Raw genomic sequence first — 27,530 nt, forward strand, 5'->3', positions numbered from 1 at the left:
TTTTAGCCAAGAGGACTTTATTTAGGGTAGAACTAACTTTCTTGTCACTTACCCTTCTTTCTTTATTTGGTCCGAACAATGCACAGTTTTTGCAATGGCGAGATAAGTAGAGAAGTGACCTTTGTCGTACATGTGCATACCCAGAAATGGCTCAAAGGTGATCCAACTTCCACAGTTCAAAAAAGAAAAGCACGCTGTTCAGAAATAGTCCAAAGCATGCAGATTAATTTAGCTTCCACTTGCAAAGCCTACTTTATGTTCTCATAAAAAAAGCTTGCACCAGGAAAAGTCCAAGATCGCTTGCTATGAGCAGCTAGACAAATGGCTCAATGTTGATTTCTAGAACTGAACAAGGAAGACTGAGGTCAAATGCTGCTATTACTTCAGGATGCAGAACACCAATAGTGCCCACAGCCTTGCCCCGGACTAGAACTTCTGCACATCTGCCTGGGAAGAAGGTGGCATCTGAAAAGCATGTTTCAAAAGAATGTCCTTGAATATTTATGAAAGCATGACTACCATCTAGTGGCATCTGATGAAATATGGAAACAAAAGATACAAACCAAGCAGACACAATTGCATAAAGTAACAGCAATGCAATCACTAGTCAATAAATTGTTGGAACAATTCATTACTTTTCAGTAAATTGTAAATAGTGAAGAGATCTGCCAATACATAGTTAAAGAAAATATCTTATTACTCACAAATTTTCTCAATGTAAAAAATATTGTCCGTAATTTCATTCGATCTTTACCATTACTTTGAGCATTAGAAACAAACATGGTTGCCAACCATTTTTTTTATTCTGCTAGAATATTTGAATGTCCCTGTGGCACCACAAAATTTTCCATAGAACCAATGCATAACAACATATTAACTTTCAAATGCTGTACAATGTGTCGCCCAATTTTTATGATGCGATCTGCGCATGTGATGTCACAAACGTGGCAGCCATGAACAAAGTTGCTGCCTTCTCTTTTGTTGATGAGACGGCTTCGCAGCTATCAGGATGCCATACGACCTATATACAGTCTACTTCCGTTAAATCAACCCTGATGCGACCAATGAAATTCATTGAATCATCCAGCAGGCGGAATTTAAAAAGATGTAGAAAAAACGCCAATACACACGACGGACTGGTTTGACAGTATTTGTCCAATTAAAAAAACGCCCCCAAATCAAATGTGTGCCTATTTTCTAAGTGTCCCAGGTAGAAAACTAACATAGAAATGCTGTTAAAGCTCCTAAACAAAGTGAATATCTAAAGTGCACCAATATTTTTCAAATGGCACCCAGTTATGCAGTAAAGCGTACAGAGGCCGCGACCGCGATTTAGGTTTCGTATCCGATTGCAAGCACAGGCAATATTCGCCACACTTTTTTTTGGAAAACAAAAGGCACGTGTTAAAATCGGGCAAATACTGCAATCAGATATTTTGAGCTATTGTTATTGCGTCGAAATCGTCGCAGGGTGAACCGAAAATAGGCATTTTCAAACGGAAGGTGACATGTGTTCAATCCATTCACTCTTCCCCAAGCTCCGCCGAGCCAGACGCTGCCACTAAAGGGGTCGTTATTGGGGTCAGCCGCGTGCATACTTACTGGTCAAGTTCAAATTGTCCTGCAAATGCCAATTTTAGGATAGAAATAACGAAGGTTTGGACACATAGAAATGCATCGGCACAGGACAGGGCCTTTGATCGGGATCAATTTACCGGGGGTTGAATTAACAGAAGTCCACTACTAAGAAATTTTCGTTGATTATGCACCAAACTGCAACTTTTGCTGCTAGATTCTGACAAAGGAGTGTTAGTTAGACGTAGTTGCGCAGAGAGTATGGTAGCAGGTGGCAAGCCATCATGGGAAGCTCGATGTCAATATGTTCTCTAGTAGACCTCTTCAGCGATAGGGCCTGATATCATGAGCAGGAGCTCAACTGGCTGCCGCGGAAGTGGAGATCTGGTCCACAGACGATCCGTAAGCAACTCCTGCCAATGCCTACCACGTTTGTGTGCGGTTACTGGACGTGGTGGGGAAAGCTTGCATATAGACAAAGTTCCGTCTAAACTGCAATTCCAATTAGGGGAACTCCAATTCCTGCAACTCAGCCTAACCCGACAGCGTCGCAGGTGAAGGTTGCGTGACACAAATCAGGCTACGTGATGGGCGGATCACCCCCCCCCCCCCCCCCCCGAAAATGCCATGCCGCTTAGCTACGAGGATATCATAAGAACTGGTGCATTGAGCACAATGTGGCCGAAGCCCACATGCTGATAGCTTCTGCAACAAAGATGCAAAGGGTAGCTCACCCTCAGTGGGTTGTAGGCGGTAGTGCTCAGGCCCATCGCCAAAGGGAATACTTAGTAGCTGCATGGTGCGGTCAAGAAGGCCATGTACAATCTCAAAGCCTGTCGTCTTGCCGCAGTACAAGGCACACAGGCGGCGCTGGTTCACGGCTCCAATTTCTGGAAGTACCCACGAGGCAATGAGAAGAGAGCAGCAAGCAGTGTGCCCACATTAATTCCCTCAGCAGACAAGCCTGCGGGAGCTGTACACTTATTCAATGAGGACTGCCAACACCTGTGGCCATTGTATTACACATCCGCACTGTTGTTGCAAGCTTGTGGACTTCACATGTCTGCTCTCAGTCAGCAATGGATGCATTACTCTGAAGCAACTCCCATTAAACCTCAAGTTATGTGCCCATTTTAAACAAAATTTTGAACCCTGAAATTAGGCAAGGGGGTTTATAATTTAATTGTCTTTGTGTTCAATAATGTACTTTTATAGTGAAATAGAAGGCTCCAGATAAACGAAACTCGCTTAAACAGAAGTGTCACATAAACAGGACAAAGGTACCAACTTTGGTTGGCCACCCATAGGAACAATGTTGACAAACTTAGTTTAAATAGAATGCTTCTTTTTGTGAACTATGGTTAAATAGAAATAGAAACGAAAGTGAGCGTACCCCATCGACTGTCATACTTTCATGTGACACAAATAGCAGAGCACTGCGGGGAAGCAGCTACTGCTCTCGACAGCGCGCACCTCATGCCTTTTCTTGTTCACATGGGATTTAGCCGCCAGAAAATGTACACAGTTTGGCGATTCACTCAACGTTGTTGCCAAGAAATTGTGTTTTTGGGAACATATTAACTGGTAGAAAAGAAGTGTAACTGTATGGGTAATTTTCTCTATTCTCAATAGCAAACATTGGCACCCAGAAATTGTACAGAACAAGACCGTGTCAACGAGGAGATACTCTACTCCTATAGCATGCCTATTGACATAATATAATTGCCTGAATATGCCTTGAACATAACACCTATATATGCCCGTACTAACACGTTCAAGTAGTTTCTTTCCCCATACAATAGAGCTTTGGAATTCTCTACCCGGTAATATTCATTCACTATCACTAAATGATTTCATAGCTACCACTGGTAAGCACTTCGCTAACATGTAAAGTGATTCTTTTTGATCATTCATCTTTTTGTGTATGTATATGTGTGTTTTTAATGTGTAATGTATAGTAATGTAAAATGTTCCCACTCCTGCTATAGCGATACATTGGGCTGCAGTATATGTAAATAAATAAAAAAAATAATGTATATTCTTTCTAGAAGTATGAGCTTGACATAGTACCTCCAGCTATACCATACTTACTTGTGTAATGAGTGCACTTTTTTTCACGGAATACTGAAGCAGAGTCGGGAGGTGCATTTCTTATGCTGGGTCAACTTAATGAAAACTTTTTGGGATGAGAAAAAAATGCAGTAATGCAAAAAAAAATGCGTTAGATAACTCACCCTTTGCAGTACATATATGCGTATGCTATTTGCAAACAGGTTTCTTATTGCCCTTTACTCATCTTTGTTTTCTCTATGGTTCGCTCTTCATCAGAACCGCTAGACCCACCGTCAAGGTGGCTGGCCACTTCCACATTGTGCTTCCACAACTGGTCATCCTAGCTGCCGTCCAGTGCATTTGCAATTCCAGTCTTCTTGAAACTCTTTGAGATCAAGTCGGCTGGCAGCGAGCGCCATGCATCCAAGATCTAGGAGCATACCAGCTTGATGGACAGCCTCTTGCCGGTCGGCATCAGGGTGTGCCCTTTCTGGGCTATCCAGTCTGCGTATAAGTGGCACACACTGTCTCTGAACGGCTTGTTCCCACAAACATGAAGGGGCTGCAGCGCCGAAGTGAGTCCGCCTGGAATGATGGTGATCTCGGTGCCAGCTCCTTTAGTTTCTGGCATACGTCCTCTCTAAGGTGGCCATGAAAACTGTCGAGCACGAAGGGAGACGGGAGAAGTAGGGCACCAGGTCACCATCTCCAGACAGTCTGGCCCCAATCAGCCATTAGGTCAGTGAACATCTATCCTTTCTCTTGGGCTCGTACGTGTATGCTGGCTAGGAAGTTGACCTTTGGCACAGTTTTCCTTTTAAACACAATGTACGGTGGCAACTTCCTGCCATCTGCCGTGACTACCAGCATTACCGTGAAATGCTGCTTCTTGGCGCCTGTCGTTCTGAAGAGCACGCTGCTTGCTCCTCTTTCAATGACCGTACTGCGCATCGGCATGTCGAAGTTGATGGGCATCTGGTCAGCATTCCTGATTTGTGAAATAATAACTTCTCAGTCCCGCCGCAGGCTTATCACAAACTTGTGAGAGTCCACTACCTTCTCTTTGTAGCAAGAAGGCGGCCGCTGACAAACTGATGTGCGCCTCCTCAAGCACAGTCTGTTGCGCCGTATGAAGCATGTCATCCACCCATTACATTAAAAGTGGTGGTCACGATGCCATGCTTCTTGGCTGTGGCTTGCCCATGTATCCTGATCATTTTGTGCAAAACGACACAGCCTTCCTTTCACAGCTACCAGACATATTCTAGCACCTCTTCTTCGACATCAGGAAACTTTGCAGTCTTCAATCGCCTAAAGGCACACCGCTCCCAATTTGTAGTGCACAGCTTGTTGTGCTTCTTCTGTCAGTAAGGCACATGGGCTTCGTCCATTCTGAAATGCCTACCAGCAGCACGATTCCCGTGCTCAACTGCACACTCCACAGCCTGAACTTGAAACCGGCCCTGTGGCTGACATTTCGGCCCATCCTGAACTTCAAAACGCGATACAGGCAACAAAAAAACAGGCAACTGACAACACTGTCACGGAGTGGGAATGGCTGTCATAAAAAAAAAAGTTGGGCTAGACCTCGCGCCACTGTCCTGTGTCGTTTTGACTGGCTGTTTCCGTGCATTCCCGCAGCTGTCCTGGTGCTGCCGAGTGCCGCCAGTTGCAGCTGGCCCTTTAATGTTTATTTGTGGGAAGCCGCCGTAAGCTGGTGTGGGCAGTTTCATGATCTTCGCTCGCAGTGTGCTTGTGCGCCGTGATGTCTCTACACTCGCACTGCTCGTGAGTTGTGCCATGGCGCACGAATACTTCAAAAACAAGTACGTGCCGCACACAGGAAAAAAGGAAAGCAAGAAAAAAACGGTGCATGATGCACGGGGCGGGTGAGAAAGCAACCGAAAGGGGTTGGCATGAAAAAAAACAAAGAAAGACGACCACTAGAACAAGGAGGCAACCCCCGACTGCTGCTCATGTTGCCATGACATCAGCCAGATTGAGTGAAGTGGGAAAGCTACAGTGTGGCTGTTGGTGGGACTGCAGGGGATGAAAGTTGGAGTGCGTTTATTATGCAGGAGAAAAAAACAAACAAATTTTGATGATTAAAGTTGGGAGTGCATTCATTACGTGAGTAAATACGGTATTAGGAACCATGCTTCAAACATGGCCCAAGAGATGCGACGAGCTCAGCTACCAGGCAACTCAATGTGGCAGGAAAGCCAATGTCTCTATAGCAAGAAATGCAGGTTTGAAATTATCGAAACTGAGCACAAGGAAGGGAAACAAAGAGAGGTGTCGATGGAAGCATGTTCAAACTGCAGTAAGAAGCCTGATTTGGGGACATCAGGTTCAATGGCGTGACACACCACAGTGATGTTTGGCGTTTTTACTGCACAAATGCAGTTGCACCAATGCAAGAGCATCAACATGGCATGTGACGGTCCTCTTAGATCTTTCAAGCAACGTGCAATGCATGATGTGTTACCATAATTTGGTAGGCAAATAGGGATGCACTGTGCATGTGAAACCGGGCACAAGACAGTAGCGCTGATCACGTTCTGTGTAACACACAGAGCAGACAACTATGAATACAGCTAGGGTAGAGCTGTAATTCACCTGTACTTTATGCATGAGAAAACACTTACCATCATTATCATCCTTCAAAACAACGTCTGAAATTTCAAACAGTTTGAGGGGCAGAGGCATTTTCTTGTTGGCATTCAGTGTTTTCAACAGTCCTGGCAGCAGTGTTGTTCTAGCTACCTGTGTCAAGGTGAAGCAGATGCAGCTGATTAACACAGGCAGAAAGAAAATAATGCCCAACACACCAAGAAAAAAAACTGTCCTTCAGATACCACACAAGGCTATTAAGAAGTGTACATATTTTCTCAACTACAGCGACATGTGCAACATTCACTGTACATGTCATAAAAGATGCAGCCATAATGAATAATGGCACTACTTGCTTTAAGGGGCATAATAATGCACACATGGAAAGAACCACACAGAAAACAAATTGGTGGGGGGGTAATGACACTCAATGAGCGAACAGAAGCTACTGCAGTTGCAAAATGTTGAACAGCAATGATGACAAGAAGTATGAGGGCTAATCAGAAAGTCTTTGCCTCAATTCTTTCTTTTGCCAAATTACAGCCGTAAATGCGAAGTCCCCATATCCATTCCCAGCGGTGGACCTTTCTTGAACAGGCCTGGCCTTACCTGCTGGTAGCTCTACAGCATGGTGCTGTTGTCAGTTGTTAAAGATGGCGGTTGTGCTTCACGCATATGCGGCACATGAGCAACGAAGTGTGATTCATTTCCTATGGAGCAAGCGAGGAACAGCCGTCGAAATCCACAGGGAAATGCAGCCCATGTATGGGGAAAGGTGTCTCGATTTGAGAAGTGTGAGGTGGTGGTGTTGTGAGTTCACGAAAGCCTGTGAAGAGTTGGATGACAATGAGTGTTCGAAGAGGCCGCGTGCATCAGCCAGGCGAACTCTACCACAAGGGCATCTCAAACTTAGTGCTGCGATGGGACAAATGTCTGAACCAGTGTGCGGACTATGTGAAAAAATAGTGTAAAGTGTGTAAATTAGTACGTATATTTGTAATTACCTGTATGTACCTTATTTTGGCTAATAAAAAATAAGGGCAATGACTTTCTGATTTGCCCTCGCAGTAGAAAGAAAGACAGCTACAAACCTGGAATTCAAGTGTCTTTGGGTTTGAGACATGCACGGCAATTTTGCTGCCGTCAGGCTTGCGAATTTTCTCAGCAATGTCCTGCTCTGAGCACTGAAAACGAGTCATACATGTCACAATGTACAAATATAAGTAACATATATGATAAAGCACAAACACATTCATGTAAAGCCTCAGAGCTCCTTATGATGTCATATTGGTGAAACTTGCAGAAAATTACAAATAAAGAACATACTATACCAGAGAGATTTACGCCTACATGAAAGGCACAAAGGAAGAATAAATGCAGCTTGAGGTGCTTGATTTTTAGTAAACTCATAACTGGTGAAAAGGCAAGAACCACTGCTGACCAAGAATGTATAAACAATATTAGAGTGCTCTAGTGTAAAGGCAAGCTTATAATAACAGAAATTTCAAAGTTCCTGCTTTTAATAAGTAAATAATCAATGCAGGAGAAAATGCCCTTACTACCAATGGAAATCAAGGCCGCAACTGCTGCATCATTGCTATCAACTGGGCTACCAGTGAAGCTATGGCAGTGGGTATTTGTCAGTACAATTTCTCGGATAGTATGCATGACAAATTGCCAGTGGATATCTACCGCTTTGCTATCAATCACAACCACCACCAACAACAAGCCATCAAAAACAGGCCAACAAGGACAGGCGATCAAAGAACCTGCCATCAAGAAAGACAAAAATTCTCTCACCAGGGCAAAAGTCAATGCCTCGGTAAATCCTGCATGCGCAATCTCCATTCGCAGCTGTTCGGTGAGCTTGTTGATAGGCAGCTGCTGTCCAGTGGTGCAAGTGGGTGGCATCTCTCGAGGAAGGTTGTCATAGCCATACGAGACGGCCACATCTTCATAGACATCGGCTGCATGAAGCACATCGTGCCGCGTCGGGGGCACTTCCACCTGCAGCTTCTCCCCTTCTGCTATCTTGGTCTTTAGGCTCATCCTGCCCAGCAGGTCACACAGCTGCTGCTCACTCTGACTGCGGGTAACAATGCAGAGGAGACTCATTTTTAGCCACAAGTTCAAACTGAACTCCAAGCCCAAAGTGTACATGATAGCATCACGATTAATGGAAGAAATATTGTGCCATTTCCGCTTTTCATTTTCTGCATAAAACAAAGGCCCTAGACCTCGAAACCCTAAGTTAAATACAGGCAAGCCTTAGAATGCCTTCAATAATTTGTTAGTATTAATTTTTCTACAAACCGGTTTCACCTCCCAGGAGGCCAATGTGTCATGACGTTACGGCACAGAAGGGTCACATGCAGGCAGAAGATTGTGATTCTTTGGTGCTTGCTTTAGCTTGCTCGGTTATCTGCTGTACTGCTACATTTTGCCATACAATGGGCATTGCTGCACTTTTATATAGGTGGCCAACTGATCCTCAACTTCGCCAAAGTGAATTATGCAAGTACGGTATTCTTGAAAGCTACACAAACGAACACTTCTTTTGACATAAGCTTAAAATAAAAATGAATGGTTGTGTGCAAATACTGATTCTTGATTGATTAATTCAACGAGTTTAATGTCCGAAAGCAAGACAGGGACTACGAGAGACAGCATTGTAGAAAGCTATGAATATTTTACCAGCTGTGGTTCTCTAACATGTAAGTACATGAGTGTTCTTGCCTTTTGTGCTCATTGAAAAGCAGCCATCACAACTGGGTATCAAATCTGTAACCTTGTGCATAGGAGCAGGATGCCGTAGCTACTAAGCCACCGTAACAACACACATTAATTCTCGTTAAATGTCATTAATTCGAAGTGCAAGAGGACAGGAAATTTATTGGCATAAAACCTTGTTTCAACTAAGGAAAGCCCCTTAAATACATGTATAGCGTCCAACCAATTGCATGGTAAAGTGCACAAAACCAAAACAGTCACTGGGCTCACATTAAAGAAGTTGCTTTTTCCTCCATCAGCATGCAAAGAGATTTGACAGAAGAAGCCTAGGTTCAGTGTAAGTTGAAGTGCAATAAGATCATGGCTCGTGCACCATTTGCTGATGGTGTGAGGGACAACATGCAAGGGTGGGCTGAGAAGGATGGTGGCTTGATGTGCGCCGTCCTCCCTGTGCTGAAATGATGTGATCAAGGGCACTTGGAGGGAGGGTAGAGGGTGAGGGCAGGTGAGGGCATGGTAATGCAATCAAGTACGCTGGGGTCCTCCTTTTAATGCCTTCTTTTAAGCAGGATGAGCAAGGAGGGCATGCGCCATCCTGCTATTGCTCCGGTTCAGTCTTGGCTTGCCATGTCTCTTAACTCATCATTTTTCGGGCACGCAACATAATGGTAGCTAGTGAAGCATCAAACCTTCCCCTTTGGCTCACATTTGTATGAAACGCAGTCCAAGGGAATGAGAAATTTTGTTTGAAATAGCCCTATTTTAGGTTTTATAGTTCGAATTCGCTGGTGTTTTTCCTTATTCAAATACATACAACTTTGCTGGGACCAACAGAGCAGTTTGAATTATCTGTAATAAAGAGATTTCAAATTATCTGAATTTTTATGTATCTTGAAGTAGTGCTTTTTATATAATTTTTGTGCAACCAAAGTACACAGCTGAATGAATTCTGAGATGTCTCGGTTTCAGACAAGTCATCGCTCTTATGTTCCCCAGGCATTAAAACTCGGTGCACTAGTTGCATATTTGTGCAGTTAAGCAAACTGGGAAATCCACTCAGCTGATACTCTAGAACCTCGTTCATACATCTTTAAAGGCACCGTGGGGAAAAAAAAAGCGTACCAGCCGGGAAAACGTAACTATGAGAAAGGCTGCCAATCACCACAGCACAACGTCGGAAACAGTCCGACTGGCTGCCAGTGCTGTTGTTAAAGGTCTCGGTGATCGTATTATGACCAGGAACGGCACATGAATGCGTGTATAATTCAGACACACATACGGTGTTCCGTGACAGTGGTCCCACCGCAATATATAGTATATGCTTCACTGTATAACACACATCTACAGCGCCGAAGCTGACTCAAGAGAACCGGCAATTGTGAAATGCAAATAAGACCCTTGCAAGCCTCAAAGTAAATGTAGCTCTGCACTTGGAAGAATTGGCCCAGTGTGCACGGTTCCCGACAGGTTTTAATCGATGCACAATTTTCAGAGGTTTCACCAATTGCTCTGTGCATACTTTCTCCTAATGTTTGTGCAGCTCCTGGCTGGTGTAACTGTGTTCATTTGTTGCAAACTTTAGTCGCTTGTTGCAATGAATTAGTAGCTTGCTGCAACGAATCGTCACTTGTTGCAATATGCGAGAGCGAATTTCTCCCTGCACCGTTATATTTATATGACGGCCAATTTCAAATGCAACGTAAGATGCGGAAACATAATACATAAGAGCCAATGGGATTTAGGTCGGGACCACGAAAACACAATGTGGTAGCTGGGAAAACGCAACAGCGAGGAACGTATCAGTGGAGTTCCACTGTGTAAATCAAAGCTATTGCAGTTGCGAAACAAAAGTGAAATTAGCGGTGTGAACAAGGCCTTAGGCGGAGGCAGTACGTGAAGCTGAAATGTGTAGAGACCATGACGTGCCACCTACCACTACGGTCACTTATTACTCAACCTTAAGCACTGCCTTCGACATTCTCAAGTCTTTATTGGCCTGTCTGACATGTGCATTATGCTGGGGCAATCAAAACCTGTAACCATAATTCTGCATGTGCTTTCTGCTAAAAAAATATACTACACATATAAGACGTATTTAAACACACTCACCATAAGGAAGTAAACTTTTCATTCGTGACATATCAGTAATAGGACGCACTCTGTCACCTACTATTTCTGCGTATCGCCAAAACAGCGGTAAGAGGACTCAATTTATAGCAGCAGCAGCTTGTTTGCACCTAGCTACTCAATCAGCATGCATACAGTTAACAGCAAGCCACAAGGTAAAGTGTGAGTGGGGACAGCACTAACTCAGCTACTGCAAAATAGGCTCCGTTCGTGACCACTGAGGTGTCAACCATGGCTCTCAGTGCATGGTAAAACAGCTGCGTGCTCTACCCACCTAAGTCCAAGCAGGCCATTGATGTCCTTAGTTTCGACATCCAGTGTCCAGTACTTCAGCTCCTGCGTAAGAGCAACAGACTTAATGTGCTACAATGGGATGACAGCACAGCAGGCAATGTAGGTAGAAAGTGACGTCTTTAGGCAATCTAGTTGATATATGCTTGATGATTCCAATGGGAGCACTGTACGTGCGGTCTTTAAGAAAGCTACCAATCTCCCAACATAACAAAACCTCATACAGTCGACTTTCATTAGTTCCATCTTGATGGGACCGATGGAATATACCAAATGCCAGGTCAAATTAAGGTGCAAAGAAGATGTGCAAACACACTGCTGGATTATTTCGTAATCGTAATCTGATTCTAATGCAACCCAGTTTTTATATTTTCAGAGTTTCAAAGAATGAAACAAGTGGCACCCAAGCTTACAATCAGAAAAATGTAGCATGCGTCTAATTCTGGCAATCCAAAAAAGATTACATTTGTCCAGTTCACCTTTGCGGAATGAAAACTTTTCCACATTTACCGTCCATAGTTGTCGCTGGCAGACAGTTCTTTATTGCTACGGGCCACGTGTAGTTCTCCGTGCAGTGCAATACTTTTTATATTCTGCATTTCTCGGACAACCCAACGATTGTAAACGTAATTGTGGCCCCCACCTAGCCTAACCATTTCACCAGTTAGTCATTCAACACACAAACTTCACACAGAAAATATGTCACGTGGTTCCATTGTCACTAGCTTAGTACGTAAAATAACTTTCCCTTTGAATGAGCCTTGGTAATGAAAGCAGTGCGCTGTCACAACCAATTAGTACAAATACACTTGTCACCATCTTGTGATGGCAATGGTGCTGGGTCTGTTGGTGGGCTGTTGCCAATGCCACCAACATAGCTTCAGTTTAGTATCTAATACTAATAGGCAAGCAATGTTCAGACCCATTTTCTTGAAGATAAAGAAAGGAAACGTGTGCATTTGAATAGGGTAAATACATAATTATTCTTTGTAACCTGCAGTTTGCACTCGAAACCTTGCTTATGCCAGTTTGAAAATCTGTGTTTTTGGTGGGAGACGGCATGTCCTTGACACATCTATACCATTGCTATATCACCACGAAGGCAGATGCTGCAGCTATGGAGGTGAGGCCGCACGTTTTGCTAAAATGCATTTGCACTGGGACAATATAACCTTTATGACATAACACTGTGCAAAAAGAAAAGAACAGTGGCTGTTCATTTTGCTATTGGCAAGAAACTTACAGGATAAAATGCCGACGTCCCATCAGGCATGACGACTTGGACCTTCTCTGCACTGCAAAGCCCATGAATAAAGGATGTCGGGAAGTGCTTTCAATAACAGCTTTATACGTCTAGTGGTAGATGCAGTTCTAGACCCTCTGCTAAGCATGCTGTGGTTTAGTCATCAATGATACCAGTCAGATAAAGTTGTCACAACACAGAAGTGACAACAATGCCAAGAACATCAATGTAGTTTTACAGTTTCAGCAAGATGGAGAATTTCATCCACATTCCCCTTCACTTATACAATGCAAGAATTACTTATGGAACACAACAATTGTAGCAGTTTCCCCTGTACTTCAAATTGAGACGTAAACAGAGCCAAATATTGGCATTCCACCTGAAATATGTTTATTTATTGATGTTACCGTCAAAGACAAAAGCAGGCATTACAAAGAGGAGTGGTACAATCCCCTTTGATCCTGAATATATCGAACTCAAGTGGGACTGCCAAATAGTTTAATATATCGATAATTCGAAATACATAATATGCCTATCTAAAGTTTATCTGAAACCTTCACACATTTTGGACAGTTGCCAGAGATCGTGAAAAGCAGGATTTACTAGTTTGAAACTCCAAGGCCATTTCAATTACACAAAAAGTTTAACAATTTTTTGCACACCAATATTGGAAGACGCTCGCACTGCGGAATAGTCCTTGATGTACTGATTGCAACGCTAACCCTGCCTGGCCGCAGTGCACCTTACACGTGTACAAGTGCTCGTTGCATATTTTTATTCAGGATAACATATAAGAGATTGCAGCACGGAAGCAAGCCAAATAGTATCAATTGGATATGCACCAGGCCGCCACCAGCTCGCCCAAAGCCCTGTTGCAATATGGTGTTTGAATGGCCAATCATCATACGTTGGCAATGAGTTGATTAATCAGACTACTACTGTGTTTGAGTTTGGTTTTGAAATCTTGTCCTTTGTCCTTTGAAAGCTTTGTCCTCTCCCTTCATCAACAGTCATCATTGTTTCTCATCCACCCATCTTTTTTTGCACGCCGCTCGGTGCTTAAGCACCTCACAGTTCTCAGCTCTTTCCCTCAGGCCTCAGAATCGGTGAGTGTTAACAATACACAGGCAATGTTACATTCAAAAATGGCTTTCAGCAGGCAGAACATCCAAGTTCATTCCCATTCATGTAACTTATCGAGCACAAATGAAGCATGCTCACTCCAGACTGTAGGGCCACGAACTGCACAGCGCTGAGTCTCGCGCACCTGTACCATGGTCAACGTAAGCTGTGATGGTCTTTCCACGAATTAAAAAATGAGAACTAAAAAAAATTGCATTGCAAATAAAAATAATCTAAGAATACCACAACCTCAATCATTCATCTTAGAATGCACAGTGCTTTGCACAAGTGTTCTATTATATTTTTTAAGTGATTCAGGCTTGGAACAAGGCCAGAAGGAGAAAAATATTATAAATAGAAAGTTCTAAGGATAGCTTTATGAAAGTTATACAGTAGTATCCCAGAAATGTTGCTGATAAGTCTGCCAATTTTCATAAATATCCACGAAGAAATAAGAAAGTTGTTATCGAATGCCACCTCCAACCTTAAGTGCAGATGTGACATGCAGTGGTTTTGTTAAATCCAAACTGTAATGTAAAAAAACTGTTGAAGTACAGGTTGCAACATTGTGGTTGGATTTGTTTAAGCTGTTTGTGGGACACTAATATGTCATTCTGGTGGTACACACACAGAAAAAGAAATACAATCTCGGCAGTACGGACATCTCCAGTTCGGCATTCCATGCCTGGAGCCTCTCGGTCAAAAGCTCAAGTGTCATCCACGTTTTCTTGTGGAAATCGTATCATACCGATAGACCTTTCGCATTCTTGAAGCAGAGCTACGATCTGCTCTTGCTGATAATGAATGGCTGCAGTTTGCGGGAGCCATCCATATTCACAGAGAGCAAAACTAACTCTGCTCATCTTTCCTCCATCATGTGTGCTGCACTTCAGTTTCAATGCCTTCTTTGACAGCAACAGCCACAACAGTGCAGCTTCAAATTCGTCAGCATTAAATATTTCCCACGGTGCGAGAAGTGATGGCATACTAATTAGGAGAAGCACATTTGCAGGATATATCGAATTTTTGTCTATATTGAACAGCAGTAATAACCTTTTAAAAATACCAGAAGTATAATGACGTATTATGCTTACATCAAGCTCCCGTTCACTGCCACAGTCGATATATTGAATGCCGCACCGCTGCCGCTTCCCCTAACAGATACACAGTTGCTTCTCCCGTTGTCAGAAATATTTAATGCTGACAAATTTGAAATGGCACTGTTTTGGCAGACGCTGTCAAGCAATAGATTGAATCTGAAGGGCAGTAAATGCCATGGAGAAAAAATGAGTAAGGTGCTCTCAGTTTTGCTAGCTGCACATATGAATGGCTTGTGCAAACTTTGGCCGTTCGTTATCGGCAAGAGCAGATTGCCACTCTGCTTCAAGAATGCTAAAGGCCTCCCGATCTGATACATGTTCCACAAGAAAGTGCGCATAATGCTTGATCTTTTTACTGAGTGGCACCAGGCATGCAATGCCGAGCTTGAGATGTGCACTGCTTGATTTGTCTTGTAGACAAGAGCATTTTGTGAATGGAATTTTAGGGTTCTTGAAGCTTCAATTTAACAAAGCCACCGCATGCCACATGTGCACTTCGTAGGAAGACCATTGCGGCAGCAGTGTGCAAGACTCATTGCTGTGCGATTCACGGGCCCACATTGAACATGATTTGTTTGTGCTCGCATGGTTACCCTTGGGTGGGAATGAACTTAGATGTTCTGCAAGCTGATAGCCACTCCCGAAACTAACAGCGTGTTTGTTGTCCCGGCAGTCACCGACACAGGGGCCGGAGAGGAAAGACTGCCAAGAATGACAGGATGTACCAGCAATGAGGCATCTGAGCGCTGAGCGGCATGGACGAAGAGATGTGTGAACATTTAGGGCAGTCAAGATGCAAGGACGACTGGTTCCAACAGGAAGTCGGTTCCTAAACCTGACACAACAGTCTGCTTGCCCTGTTGCCTAGGTATGAGGATCGGCCATTTAGGCGGTGTACGTATTGTTGGCATTGTAACGGACGCGTGGCCAGGCGAGTTCATGCGTGATCGCAGTGTACGGTAAGTACGCTGATGGTGGCACGACACGGCTGCTTCACCGCAATACTCGCCCGCCCGTCTCATGTGAAAACGCCAGTGTGCACTCAGCTTCTCATTTTGGTACCAGCACATCTTCTCCGGAGTCGCCGAATGCAGCTTTCACAGCTATCACCGCCAATCCTATTGTGATAAGCATTTTTGCCTATATATTTTATAACACGTGCTACCGTCAGAAGCACAGTGCATGCTTTTAATAGGCGATAACCGAAATACACTGCCATTCCCTGCTGCAGACTGCAATTGTATGCATTTTCCGGCTTCTAGATCCCATGTGAACAAGAAAAGGCGTGATGCTCGCACAATCGTGAACAGTATATTGCTGCCCTTCTTATGGGAAAACGACAGTGTGCACAGTATTTTTATTCTGGTACCAGCAAATCTCCATTCGGGTCGTCACACGCTACATTAACAGCTATCGTTGCCAAACCTATTGCAATAAGCATCTTCACCTATCCGTTTTCTAGTGCGTGGTTCACAGTGCCATTAGTAGCGTACTGCACGCTTTTAGTAGGCAATAATCCAAATGCGCCGCCGTTCCTTGCTGCAGGCGGCATCCGGCGCCACCCACCAGCTCGATTTTGTTTCGGTTTCCTGCTGCCCTCTTAAAGCAACACGCAATACTAAAACAACAAAACACGTCTCGGACTGCCGGAGCACCACCAACTCAACGTGCATTGGCGTGTCGTGCCGCGGCGATCCGCGCGATGCTTCGCATTACAAACATGTCAACAATAGTTGAGTCTCAAATTTTTTGGTTACTTCGGATCATAGGTTTTCCCGGTTAGTATGTTTTTCTCACATTTCTTTTTCCAAAACATATGAACGGAGTTCTACTGTATACTGTTCTCAATCACGTGAACATTGTGCATTTTCTTGTTTACATGAGATCTAGCGGCCGGAAAACGCACTGAACGTTGGTGCCAAAAAATCGTGTTTTCTGGGAACGTATCAACCAGAACAAAATGAACGTGTAGCTCTATTGAGCCATTTTTTGTGTTCTCAATTGTGAACGCTGGCGCCGGTAAAAAGTATGTAACGGGAACATATCAACAATGCTCTCACTGTATTAGGTACCTTTCAGTAGACAGAGTGATAATCTGAAAATCTGGTTTCAGAGAGATACTTACTTCAGCCATTATAACTGTAAAAGATGGTCAGAATCCACACATCTCATGGCTAATTTGGCAGGTTTAGATGGAGTGCATATATGTTCCAATTATATACTGCGATGTAATGGCTTTGGGAGCAACATCATCTTAGAGCCAGGTACGACTATTTTTCACCAAAAGGTGGTATCCAACATAACATGAATCAGCCTTGATGACATTTCTCATTCCAGTTGAATGCAACCTTACAGGATGCCTTCATTAGATCCAAGCACTGCAGCAGTATAATAATGATAATGCTCACACATCTGGCCAAAACTCTCATATTTTCACCCAGACCTCCATAAATTGAGCACCATGACACAGTATTAACAAAAGTTTAAGAGCCTACTCACGTGAAAGGCTCCTTGCAGTATTCACTGAACATCGTGACCATGGTGTCCAAAACAACTTTTGACTTGTGCAGATCTGTAGCCGTCACCTCAATCAGCACATTACGCGTTGACAATGTAATCTTGGAGCGGTTGCCTGCAAGAACAAACTTCCTTCTTGAAACTAGTTTCCATTTATTTTCAGAATATTGCACAGAGGACACCAAAACACAAACAAAAACACAATCCTTTACTTCGATGAAACTCTTCTAAATAAACTAATACCTTCCAGCTTAAGGGCAAAATTTAAGAACAAAATTTCGCAAATGTTTAGGTCCTATATAATGTACGTAGACTAATGTGCCAACATTACTTAATGCAGAAAGTGCGTCAAGCACGTCAAGCATTTGTCTTAGTAAAAGCCTTTTTGTGGTCACAAACGAAACTGCTAGCACATTAGCCCTTGTCCTTGCTATGCTCGTAACATGCTCATATGTTTGGCAGAAATAATCTGACCTGGCTACTGTATCAAATTATCTCACTTGAGAATAGATGTACACATTGGCTGTAATATTTGCCTGGCTTATTGCATCAATCTTAATGCATGATGCGTGTCATGCCGATGCAATGATTATATAATGCCTAATTAGCTCACCATTAATGATTGGAGGTAGTGAGAGTACGGTGCCATTGGCATCTTCGATAACTGGATACACGGGTTTGTCTTTAATAATGTGCAGGTAATGCCGAAGGTGACTGTCCTTCTGTAAAGAACACAACCATGAGTGAAGGAGCCAATTAGTATTTTGCAGTGAAACTGCCAGTAAAACCACAAAATGAATGATCACACTGATATAAGAAAACAAAAGAAAACACAAGCAACGGTTTGTTTTTCGGTAGAGGTGTGTGAATACTGAATAGTAAATTTCAAATTGAACATGAAATAGAATCAAGAAAAACAAAAGCTGAATATTAAATTGAACATTAGAAAAATTTCCACAAAATTTAATGCTTACAAATTTTGGGCAAGAATATACAGTGCAACACATGCTCAGGAGCCTTCTAGCATAGCATAACAAGAACGTAGCAAGCAATCAGTAACTTAATTAAGTACATAGAAATCAAGATAGACAGTACGGTCTAATCTTATTAAAGAGAATACCAAATTAATATGCCAGCACTGATTACAACTCAGTCCTAGTATATAAAGGACTAGAAAATATTTTTTTGTGAATACAGTCAAACCCACTTATAACATATTGATACTTGTTGTGCGCAAACAAACAGGAACGAAGAATAGGGGCAACACAAGGACAAGCGCTTTCTAACAACTGGTTTATTTTTGAAGAACTACTTACTTAAATACCCACAGAACTGTGCGATCTAGTTAACAGAGCACCCTACAGCGCATATGATACGCTCTGTATAAGAGCGTATAAGCTCTGTGTAAGCTCTGCATGATCTCTGTATGAGCTTATAAGCTCTGTATGATATGTAGGGTGCTCTGTTAACTAGATCGCGCAGTTCTGTGGGTATTTAAGTAAGTAGTTCTTCAAAAATAAACCAGTTGTTAGAAAGCGCTCGTCCTTGTGTTGCCCTTATTCTTCGTCCCTGTTTGTTTGCGCACAACAAGTATCAATATGAATATGTTCCAACTAGGCCGACTCGCAGTTATGCTCCACTTATAACGATATCAGTTTTAACAATATATCGGATATTGCAACGAGAAGCTGCTGCACCGACTACTTTTGTGTGTTTTCCATGGTGAAATAACCCAGTTACTACAATGCCCCGATGCCGCATTATCAGTTATAACGATGAAGCCTCGCTGCTGGGTGTCCAAGCAAAAAGGTAGTGAAATGCAAGATCCTTCAAAAGAAAAAAAGGAAACGAGAAATTCAAGCCGCTTCGTGATTGGCCATTGTTCCAACAGCCGCCGCGCACTCATTTTCCAGCCATCTCCGCACGGCTCTCCCGTTGCCTTTCCCTCCCTCTGAACATGAATGGGCTGCGCCCATAACTTTACGCCACCCCATCCTCTGAAGCACAAACGGACCGCGCCAACTGTGCCGCAAGCAGATTGCTCGCAGGTTGCTCGCTGGCTCCTCATTCAGTGCAATTCTGCGAACAGCTTAATCGCTTGCTTGTTTTTGTCAATTGTGTCTAAATTTCTCCCGACCATGCAGTTTCTCAACTTCGCTTGACTCGCCGCTGAAACGGAAGATGGCTGATCTGCCTGCTAATCATCGCCAATGCATGACGTTGCTGGTGAAAAGAAAGTGCAGGGCTATAGATGTGGAAACTAAGTGCTTCTAACCGACGAGACGATTATCGTGAACGAGCTTCCATCAGATAGCGACAGCGACAATGGCAGCGATGACGTGGTAGGGCAGGCTGCCTCAACATTGCCCTCACAGGAGGCCCGGCATGATTCAGTCCCTCCAGGGCTTCGTTTTCGCGAGGAACCTTCCGCTGCACTACGCGGAGTGCTTGGATACCTTGGAGAAGGATGTTGGCAAGCTTCGCGTAAAGCATGCATGGCTGACGGACATAGGCTTTTCTTGTCCAAGCCAGTGTACATAGTGAGATGCTTGTGGCGATCTCTCCTCAGCACTTCTTCTGGATTTCTCAAGCTGACAGGCTGCTATGGCAGCCTTCTCGCAATTTTTAAAAGGTCGAGCCACCAATGCGATGCCTCAGCAGTGCCCGCATATTGCTTACCACTCGTGACACCTCTCTGCAGTTGTTATAGCAGTGCCATTCTTTAACGCTGATAGCCGTGGCTTGTTACACACGATCGGAGTGCCCAGGAAGCAGTTAAACATGTGAGCACAATCAGCAGCTGGGCGGAGCAAGGTGGTGGGGATGGGCACTGGCCTCCCTGCCTATATAGTTTTCTCATATCAGCTCTGCCATCCCCTTATTTTAATTTTTTCATGCAACCCGATAATAACAATTATCGAATATAACAATGGAATTTTCGTGGCACTTAAATATTGTTATAAGTGGGTTCGACTGTACAAGTTTCACTGAATAGAATCAAATGCTTGTTTTCCTCTGAAAATAATGAATAAGTGAGATTCTATTTACTGAATACCAGTGAGGTTCTCAGTTTGATAGTGGACCCGTGTTTTGTGGCAACCTTTCATTTGTTGCATAGAAAGTTCTGCTTTCCAGTTTTTTTCCAAGATACAGAAGGGCTAATTCAACTCTGCAGCAGGTGAGTTATCGTAAGGCCAATCTGTGCAACAGACTCGAATCACGTGACTTTTTCAACACTTCGTGTGTAGCCGGGGCCAGCAGTTACGACCAGGCACTGTCCACACCATTTCATTGTCAGGTCTGGCGCGATTTGCCACTCTGATTCTGAAATGTGGAGTGACGGGGAGTTCATGCGACACTCGCTTACTTACAAGCCCAGATAGGTATGTCAATGCAATCTTAGGAACTCTTTGCCATCCTACAAGTCAAGCACTCAGCAGCATGACTAGTTTGCTGTGTAAAGTTAATGCAAGGCCCAGAAGTTTGATATCTTGTGTGAGTGGTGCATTCTTGTAGTAGCTTTTGTAGTAGAAAGAATGACTTTCTGTATCAGACATCTTTGGTAAAAAAAAAACAATACATGCAAGCTCTGAAACTGTTAAATAATTTTACAAAGCTGTCAAAACATTAAAAACTGTGCAAACTCCCATTAAGAAGGAATTATAACATAGCTTAATTAAAACACCATGTAATGAGTTACAAAGTTACGAAATGCACCATGCGGCAAGCTGCTTACAAGACAGTAGCAGTAGAAAAATAACATATTATGTACAAAAGGTGGAATCTCACTATGCGTGCAACACTACTTTATAGCTTTACTTCTTAATTTGGAGAAACTCCGTGACTGCTAGTGCTTCTGAGAGCATCTTGTGGCCCTCTTTCAACAGTGTCTCACCGCTCTGAATGTCGAAGAAATATTTTGCTTTCATTCTTTTGAGAATTAGGAGCTCAGCAATGCTCAGCATCCTTTCTTGCTGATTTGATTATATCCTGGAGATTCCTTTGATTTGCTTTTCTACAGTTACATTAGAATCACTTCAGTTTTGTTCCAGTTTTGTGCTCACTAATAATTCCTCTAGTAGTCGCTACTGTCGTTGCTTGCAGTCAACTTTTACTGCTATGAGCAATTAATGGCTTATTGGAATTGACACACTTACACAAGGCCGAAGCAATGTGCCCCTCACGACTCAGATTTATAACAGGAAGTACTGACACTGTTTACAGGCTACAAAGCTGTGGAAGTGCAAGCTCTGGTTTCGTTTTCACAATTGTTATTGCCTGACCTCTTGCAGAAGTCCTTAAGGAGGAATGACATGCACAATTATTGCCAGAATGGGGCTTTTCTAGTAGCACAGAGCAAGATTTACCCCTTTTACAGCAGTTTGGAGCAAATGCAGAAGTTTCACCCCTCTTATCTATGATTTTAGGATGGAACAAGTAGTCATTGGCTAAGAAAATGTTAGTACTAGGGGTGTGCGACTATTTGAAAAGCCTGAATATTATATATTTAATATTCGTATTTGATACGTAAAATAGATATTCGAAAATGTTCGAGTATTCGGTTGTACACAAATATTCTAATCAAATCGAATATATTGCTGGCTGTGTGGGAGCAAACACGGTTTTAAGCATTTGTTTCTATCTAATCGAAGAATACTGGGACGAGTTTGTGCTGAATTTGTGACAATGTTGTGCTGCTAGCTAAATTTCACCTGTAAAGCATACTTAGCCACTAAACGTCTCAATATTGCAGAAAAGCCAGCCTCAGTAGTAAGGAGCATGGGTTTGCAGACAGCGAGTGTGCATTTTCTTTGTTTTTCAAGTATTGCCTCCCTCGTGTCGGCGTCGGTGCTGCGGTACGGAAAAACTCAAGCCATGCAAAAATAAAAATTGCTTGTCAGGCTGCGGATTCGAACCACCAACCTCCGGGTTGCTTGACTGCCACACTACCCGATTCAGCCACTGTAGGTTCATCATATGCACCCTTTAAAGCAGGGTTTTATACGCATGAAGAAGTAGGCGCAGTGCAAGGTGCAAGCCAATCACAGGCGGACCCTCCTTCCAGAGGAAGAGGGAAAAGGGTGTGATCGTGTATTCACTCGCCTCACGCCTGCCGTTTCGTGCAAGTTCAGGCCCTGCAGTCAGATGCATGGGGAGGCCGCATTTGGTTCATTCTACCAGAGCTGCGTGGAAGGAACAGCAATGGGTGCGGGTCGCATGTCATGCATTCAGCCAAAAAACGCACGGCGTTTGATGAACACTGCGGGGAACTTGCTCGAGAAAGGGCTCGTTGTCGAAGACCTCGCCGCGAGGGAGTGCGAAGCCGAGGCATTACGACAACAAAGAGCCGCAGATCCCAAGCTCCGCTTGTACCCCTCTTCACAGTAGTGGCATAATGTGTCACAAATGCTCGAACAAACCAACCTCTCCCTTAGGGTTGCACAAGCTTTATGTGCACCCATATTCTTTCTTTCTTCCTTTCTTCTTTTTTTGTAGTACCACCATCAATTCTGAGCTTATTACTTGAAAGTATGTGCAATGAGTGACGACTTGCACAGGGTCAAATGCCTACAAGTTTACGGGCATTTGATGCGGTATAATAAGGCACAGGCTGGCGAGGACAGCTAGTGGGAATTACTGAATGTTCCAAGTTATCATGAGCCAAGTAAAGAATGTTTTAGTACAACTGCATACTAGTCTAGTGTTAACACTGACATGCTATTGCAATGTTCCAACGTTAACAAATTAACCAACCTTGCTAATAAGTGCATGTGCATATCATTACTCAATATTCGATTCGTGTTCGAACATTTTGATATTCGCAGACCAATAGTTAGTAACAATCATCCTTATTATCTACAGCATGAAAAGACAATAAAGGTGTTCTTAAAATAGACTGACGTACTGAATAAAGGTCCATCAGTTCCTCAGCTGAGCGTTCAACTGTATCATTGAGCGGTACAAAGCGAATGTCCTTGGGGCTCCGTGCATCGTAGACAAAAGGCCCCTGCACAGTGTCCAGGTCATGGGTTCCTATGGATACAATTGTGCGCCTCCTGCAAGGAGAGGAAAGTGAGCAGACAGAATCAGAAAGCAACATCTTCAGCAGCACCAGAAAACACCCCACAAGTTAGCATATTGTCACACTGTAGCGATGGTCAAGATTCCAACACTGTCAGAACTGTGAGTTAAGCATTCTTTTGAACAAACTTATGCCCAGAAACAAACGCTACATTTAAATCACAATGATAGGGGTGAGCACACTCACCAATAGGCGAATCTAAACTCGTGGGTCAGTTTATACAGGGCATGTTTTTTACTATACATTATTATTATTATTATTATTCACACGGTAAGCCCTTTTCATGCAGGTGAACCATAGACATGAACATGAAAAAAACAATAACGCCGTTACAATACTCAAAAATGCATCCAATAAGAACATGTCATCATGCATGCGAGTGCATACATGATGACACACAACAAGGTGTCAAGCCAGCTATACAGACAATAATCAAATTCCACAGGCATCACAATTTGCAGCACTTCTTAGCACACATGAAAGAACATCACTTTTCTGGAAAAAGCCAAAGGCAGGACTCAATAGTTTCAAAAGTTACGGCCGTACCTGCCAATGTTTTGATGTAGCTTGTCCTGGAGATCGATGAAGCTGTTGTACCGGTCCTGGTTGAAAGTCACATCACGCAGAATGGCAGCCACCACATACGGCCGTACTGATGCAGTGCTAGGCTTGACGTGTAGAGTTTGCAGTGCATCTGCAGCTGGGTGCAGGGCTCGGTAACATGGCGGTTCAATCCTGCAGTCATTAGTATTCGACTCATTCATAAAAAATTAAGATACACCAGCTATCTGGGGGTTGCTCTAGTTCACAAAAGCAAATTCTGAAGTTTACATTGCCTGAATAACCACATTTAAATTTGTAGTGGAACATAACATGTGTATTCATGATTTCAAACTTTGCTTAAGAGAATTTTGCCAAATGATCAATCTGTAACATGCCAGGATGAGCTAATGAAAACAAGTAACAAGTTACAAGAATTGCTGTGAAGAATAAAAAGAACAAATATGTCATACAAGTGACTTTTGTAAGAAAACATGAGGGCTCCCTCATACAAGCCAGATTGCTTACCTGCTCCCGGAACTTTTCATCAGCACTGGCACCATAGTGAATCTGCCTGCTAGTCATGATGCTTATGACAGCACATGTGCATGACATTGTTTTATGACATTGTGTTATTTTAATGTTTGTAAATATTTTAAATTTGGAATACGAATAGAATCAATGCTATTTGATTCTTAATCAGTGAGAGAATCCACTATTTGAAATTTTAACACATTTGTTTCTGTTCTAATTTAAGGGATAACAACACTCATGGGACTCTACAGAGAAAATAATTGATGCAACTCTTCCTGGTAATTCTGCTGCCGTTGAGAAGCAGTTTGCACAAAGGCACCAGTTTCTGAGTGAACGCACACAGGGGATAACTTCTGCTCAGTAACTCCAAGTCTTTCAGCAAGAATGCTTTGCCTATAGGCAGCTTATAAGCTTATATGAATTTGTTAATTTAGGCAACACAACTTATCACATTCGCAATGCCCGCGGCCTATAAGTGGCGTGAGTGGTAAACCAAGATGGCTGTCGGGAGGAGGATCATGAGTGAAGCAGAGGGCACGCAAACGTGTTGTATAGCACATTGTGACAACTTTGCGGCATCATGTCCCTTTCATTACGTGGCATACAGAGCCGCATGGAACCAGAACTGCAATTATATAGCTAGCTAAAGATGAAGAAGTACAAGTTAAATCGGTGCTAATGCATTTTCCGTGGCGTTATATAGCTTGTTATCTGCTTATCCTCCTCGTGTCGTTGCTCTCATGCACCGTGGTGTGGTGCAACAGTCTAGGGGCATTGCAAATGGCCTGTCACACCACAGTGTGCGGTGCTGTATGCAGTACTGCACTTATCTACTTTGATGAACAGAACATTCTACATGCATCTGGTGACAAGCTTTGATTCAAATCGCACCAAAAAACGGGACACACAAGGTAAGAAATCCAACGAATGAGCACAGGTACCTATACATCCATATCAACTTTGCCAACTATCGTCCCTATTAAAGGCAACATGCTGCCCACCTGTTTCATTACTGAGCATGTCATTGTGCCCAAAAAAGCTGCTCCTTACTTAGGAGGCCTCCAGTTCACCGGACATACATGTATAAAATAATCTAGACAAGCATTCTTACGAGACTAACTCCATGCTAACCTTATATTTCACTTTGTTTGGAAATAAGAAAATATTCAGCATTCGATTCAATATCAGGTTGCTTTTCTTTAATAATCTAATTCAATTCATTAAGGTTTTGCTATTCAAACATCCCTAGTTTTATTTAATTGGGACAGGGGCAATAAAAAAAAAAAAGAAACTGGGGCCAGAACTGGTTTTCAAACTGTAAAGGAGCAACTATTTGACAATACAAATAGCAGTATTATGCAGAAGAAACAAGTTCCTTTGAGGTGGATAATACACAAACCAATAGCATTTCACAGAGAGAAGCTTACTCAATGTATGCGCAGTCCAGTGCCTGCTTTACTCGTACACTTACTTTCCCTTGAAGATGAGCAGCGCCCGCACTAGTCCTTCGAGACAGAGCAAGTCGTACCTGGGCAAAAAATAATTCAAAATTAGTATGATCGACCAATACATGAGTAACAATCACAGACTCACCTATTCGCAGGGATGTCAACACGAAAGATGATTTCTTCCGACGCACCTTCAGCTTTCATACTGCCTTGCTCTTTCGAGAGCATCTGTTTTTCACTCGTCTGCATTAACAAAATACAATGTATATCAAATGATGCATTCGCTGAGGTATAGCCCTACTATCTTTCCCACAATTAACTTTATGTGTCGACAACTTTTATGCCAAGAGGCACTTCTAGATACACGAAAAAGAGCACATGCCGTGAAGTCATCGGAGAAATAAATTGACGTTGAATATGCTAAATATAGTTGTCGTGTGGCACGACGAGAAAGGGTAGCGTATGTACTGCATGGAGATGTATCGTGGTACATACAACTTCGTCCAGCTCCAATCCATACTCGAAGCACAGGTCTGCGAATTCTTCTTCGGCTGCACATAACGAGACAATATCAAAACTGGTAGAAGCATCTGTCGGCATCGCAGGCAACATCGTGTTCTGTGGTGATGAATGAATGGCATCTGCCGGTGATACCAATCAAGGTAGTACTACACATGTTGTGTTGTGCAAGAATTGAAATAATAAATCCAGAAGCTCCATAAGACAAAATCACAACGCAGGTTTTTTAAGGGGATGACGCAAGGCCCTACATCGAGTGAGCTTTTTAACATCCTGCACCATGCGTGGCAAACAAGCAGACATGTGTTACTCACTGTATGTTCTCCCCAAGGCTTCAAACAGCAGAGCTGCTTTAACGCCTACAGTCGGCATTGTGGCGTGGTACTCCCTCGAAAGCGTATACGTCAACAAATAATACCGCGGACCGTCGAAACAGGCGCGGGCCAATGCAACTTTCGCCTGGCTTCACCACTCGCTTCCAACGTGCCAGACACACACTTATTTTGACGTGTAAAATAACAACAAGCGTTATTGTCACGTCCTCAAGCGAAGAAAGGTTGCAGAATTGTTCAACGGATGGCGCTACCATCTTACGTAGCGCGCGATAAACTGTTTAGTTTGAATGTGAACAAAAATATCTCACTCGCAAGGATTTTTTTTGCTATTATTCGCGCCGCCGTGGCCGCTGCCGTTGTCGTGCTGTATCGCTGTTCTCTTTTTCTTTTTTGCCTCTTTCTATCATCTCTTATCCCCCGCGCAGGTTAGCCAGCCTGTTCATTACTGGATAACCTCCGTGTTTCTCGCTCTGTTCCTCTTCCTTCCTATGTGTAACCGTTGGTGTCAACTTCCAACTGCCGTTGGAAGTTGGCGCTCACCCTGTCACCTGTCCCTCTTCCTTCACACTCAAATTGAATTGTGCTAAAGCAGCACAAGAATATGATGCACCAACTCGCCCATTCAAGAATATACTTGTTAACTTCATAAGAAACATGCTACGTGTGTCCAGCACATGTACGTAGCTTTCTTATGTATTTGAA

General features: G+C 43.2%; 1 protein-coding gene across 1 annotated transcript; it reads right to left on the minus strand.

Annotated features, from left to right (window-relative positions):
- Positions 1-27,012, minus strand: beta-PheRS (phenylalanine--tRNA ligase beta subunit). The gene is made up of 15 exons (XM_065453614.2): positions 26,808-27,012; positions 26,470-26,525; positions 26,120-26,217; positions 25,998-26,054; positions 23,999-24,187; positions 23,276-23,426; positions 17,984-18,092; positions 17,353-17,485; positions 12,632-12,683; positions 11,372-11,433; positions 8,041-8,326; positions 7,332-7,424; positions 6,276-6,393; positions 2,310-2,465; positions 1-465 (listed from the first exon to the last, which is right to left on the minus strand). The coding sequence occupies exons 1-15, from the start codon at positions 26,863-26,865 to the stop codon at positions 314-316; spliced, it is 1,770 nt and encodes a 589-aa protein (XP_065309686.1). The 5' UTR covers positions 26,866-27,012; the 3' UTR covers positions 1-313.
- Positions 27,013-27,530: the final 518 nt, after the last annotated feature.

Source organism: Dermacentor albipictus, chromosome 2 (genome assembly GCF_038994185.2).
Source record: "Dermacentor albipictus isolate Rhodes 1998 colony chromosome 2, USDA_Dalb.pri_finalv2, whole genome shotgun sequence".
Classification (NCBI taxonomy): Eukaryota; Metazoa; Arthropoda; class Arachnida; order Ixodida; family Ixodidae; genus Dermacentor; species Dermacentor albipictus.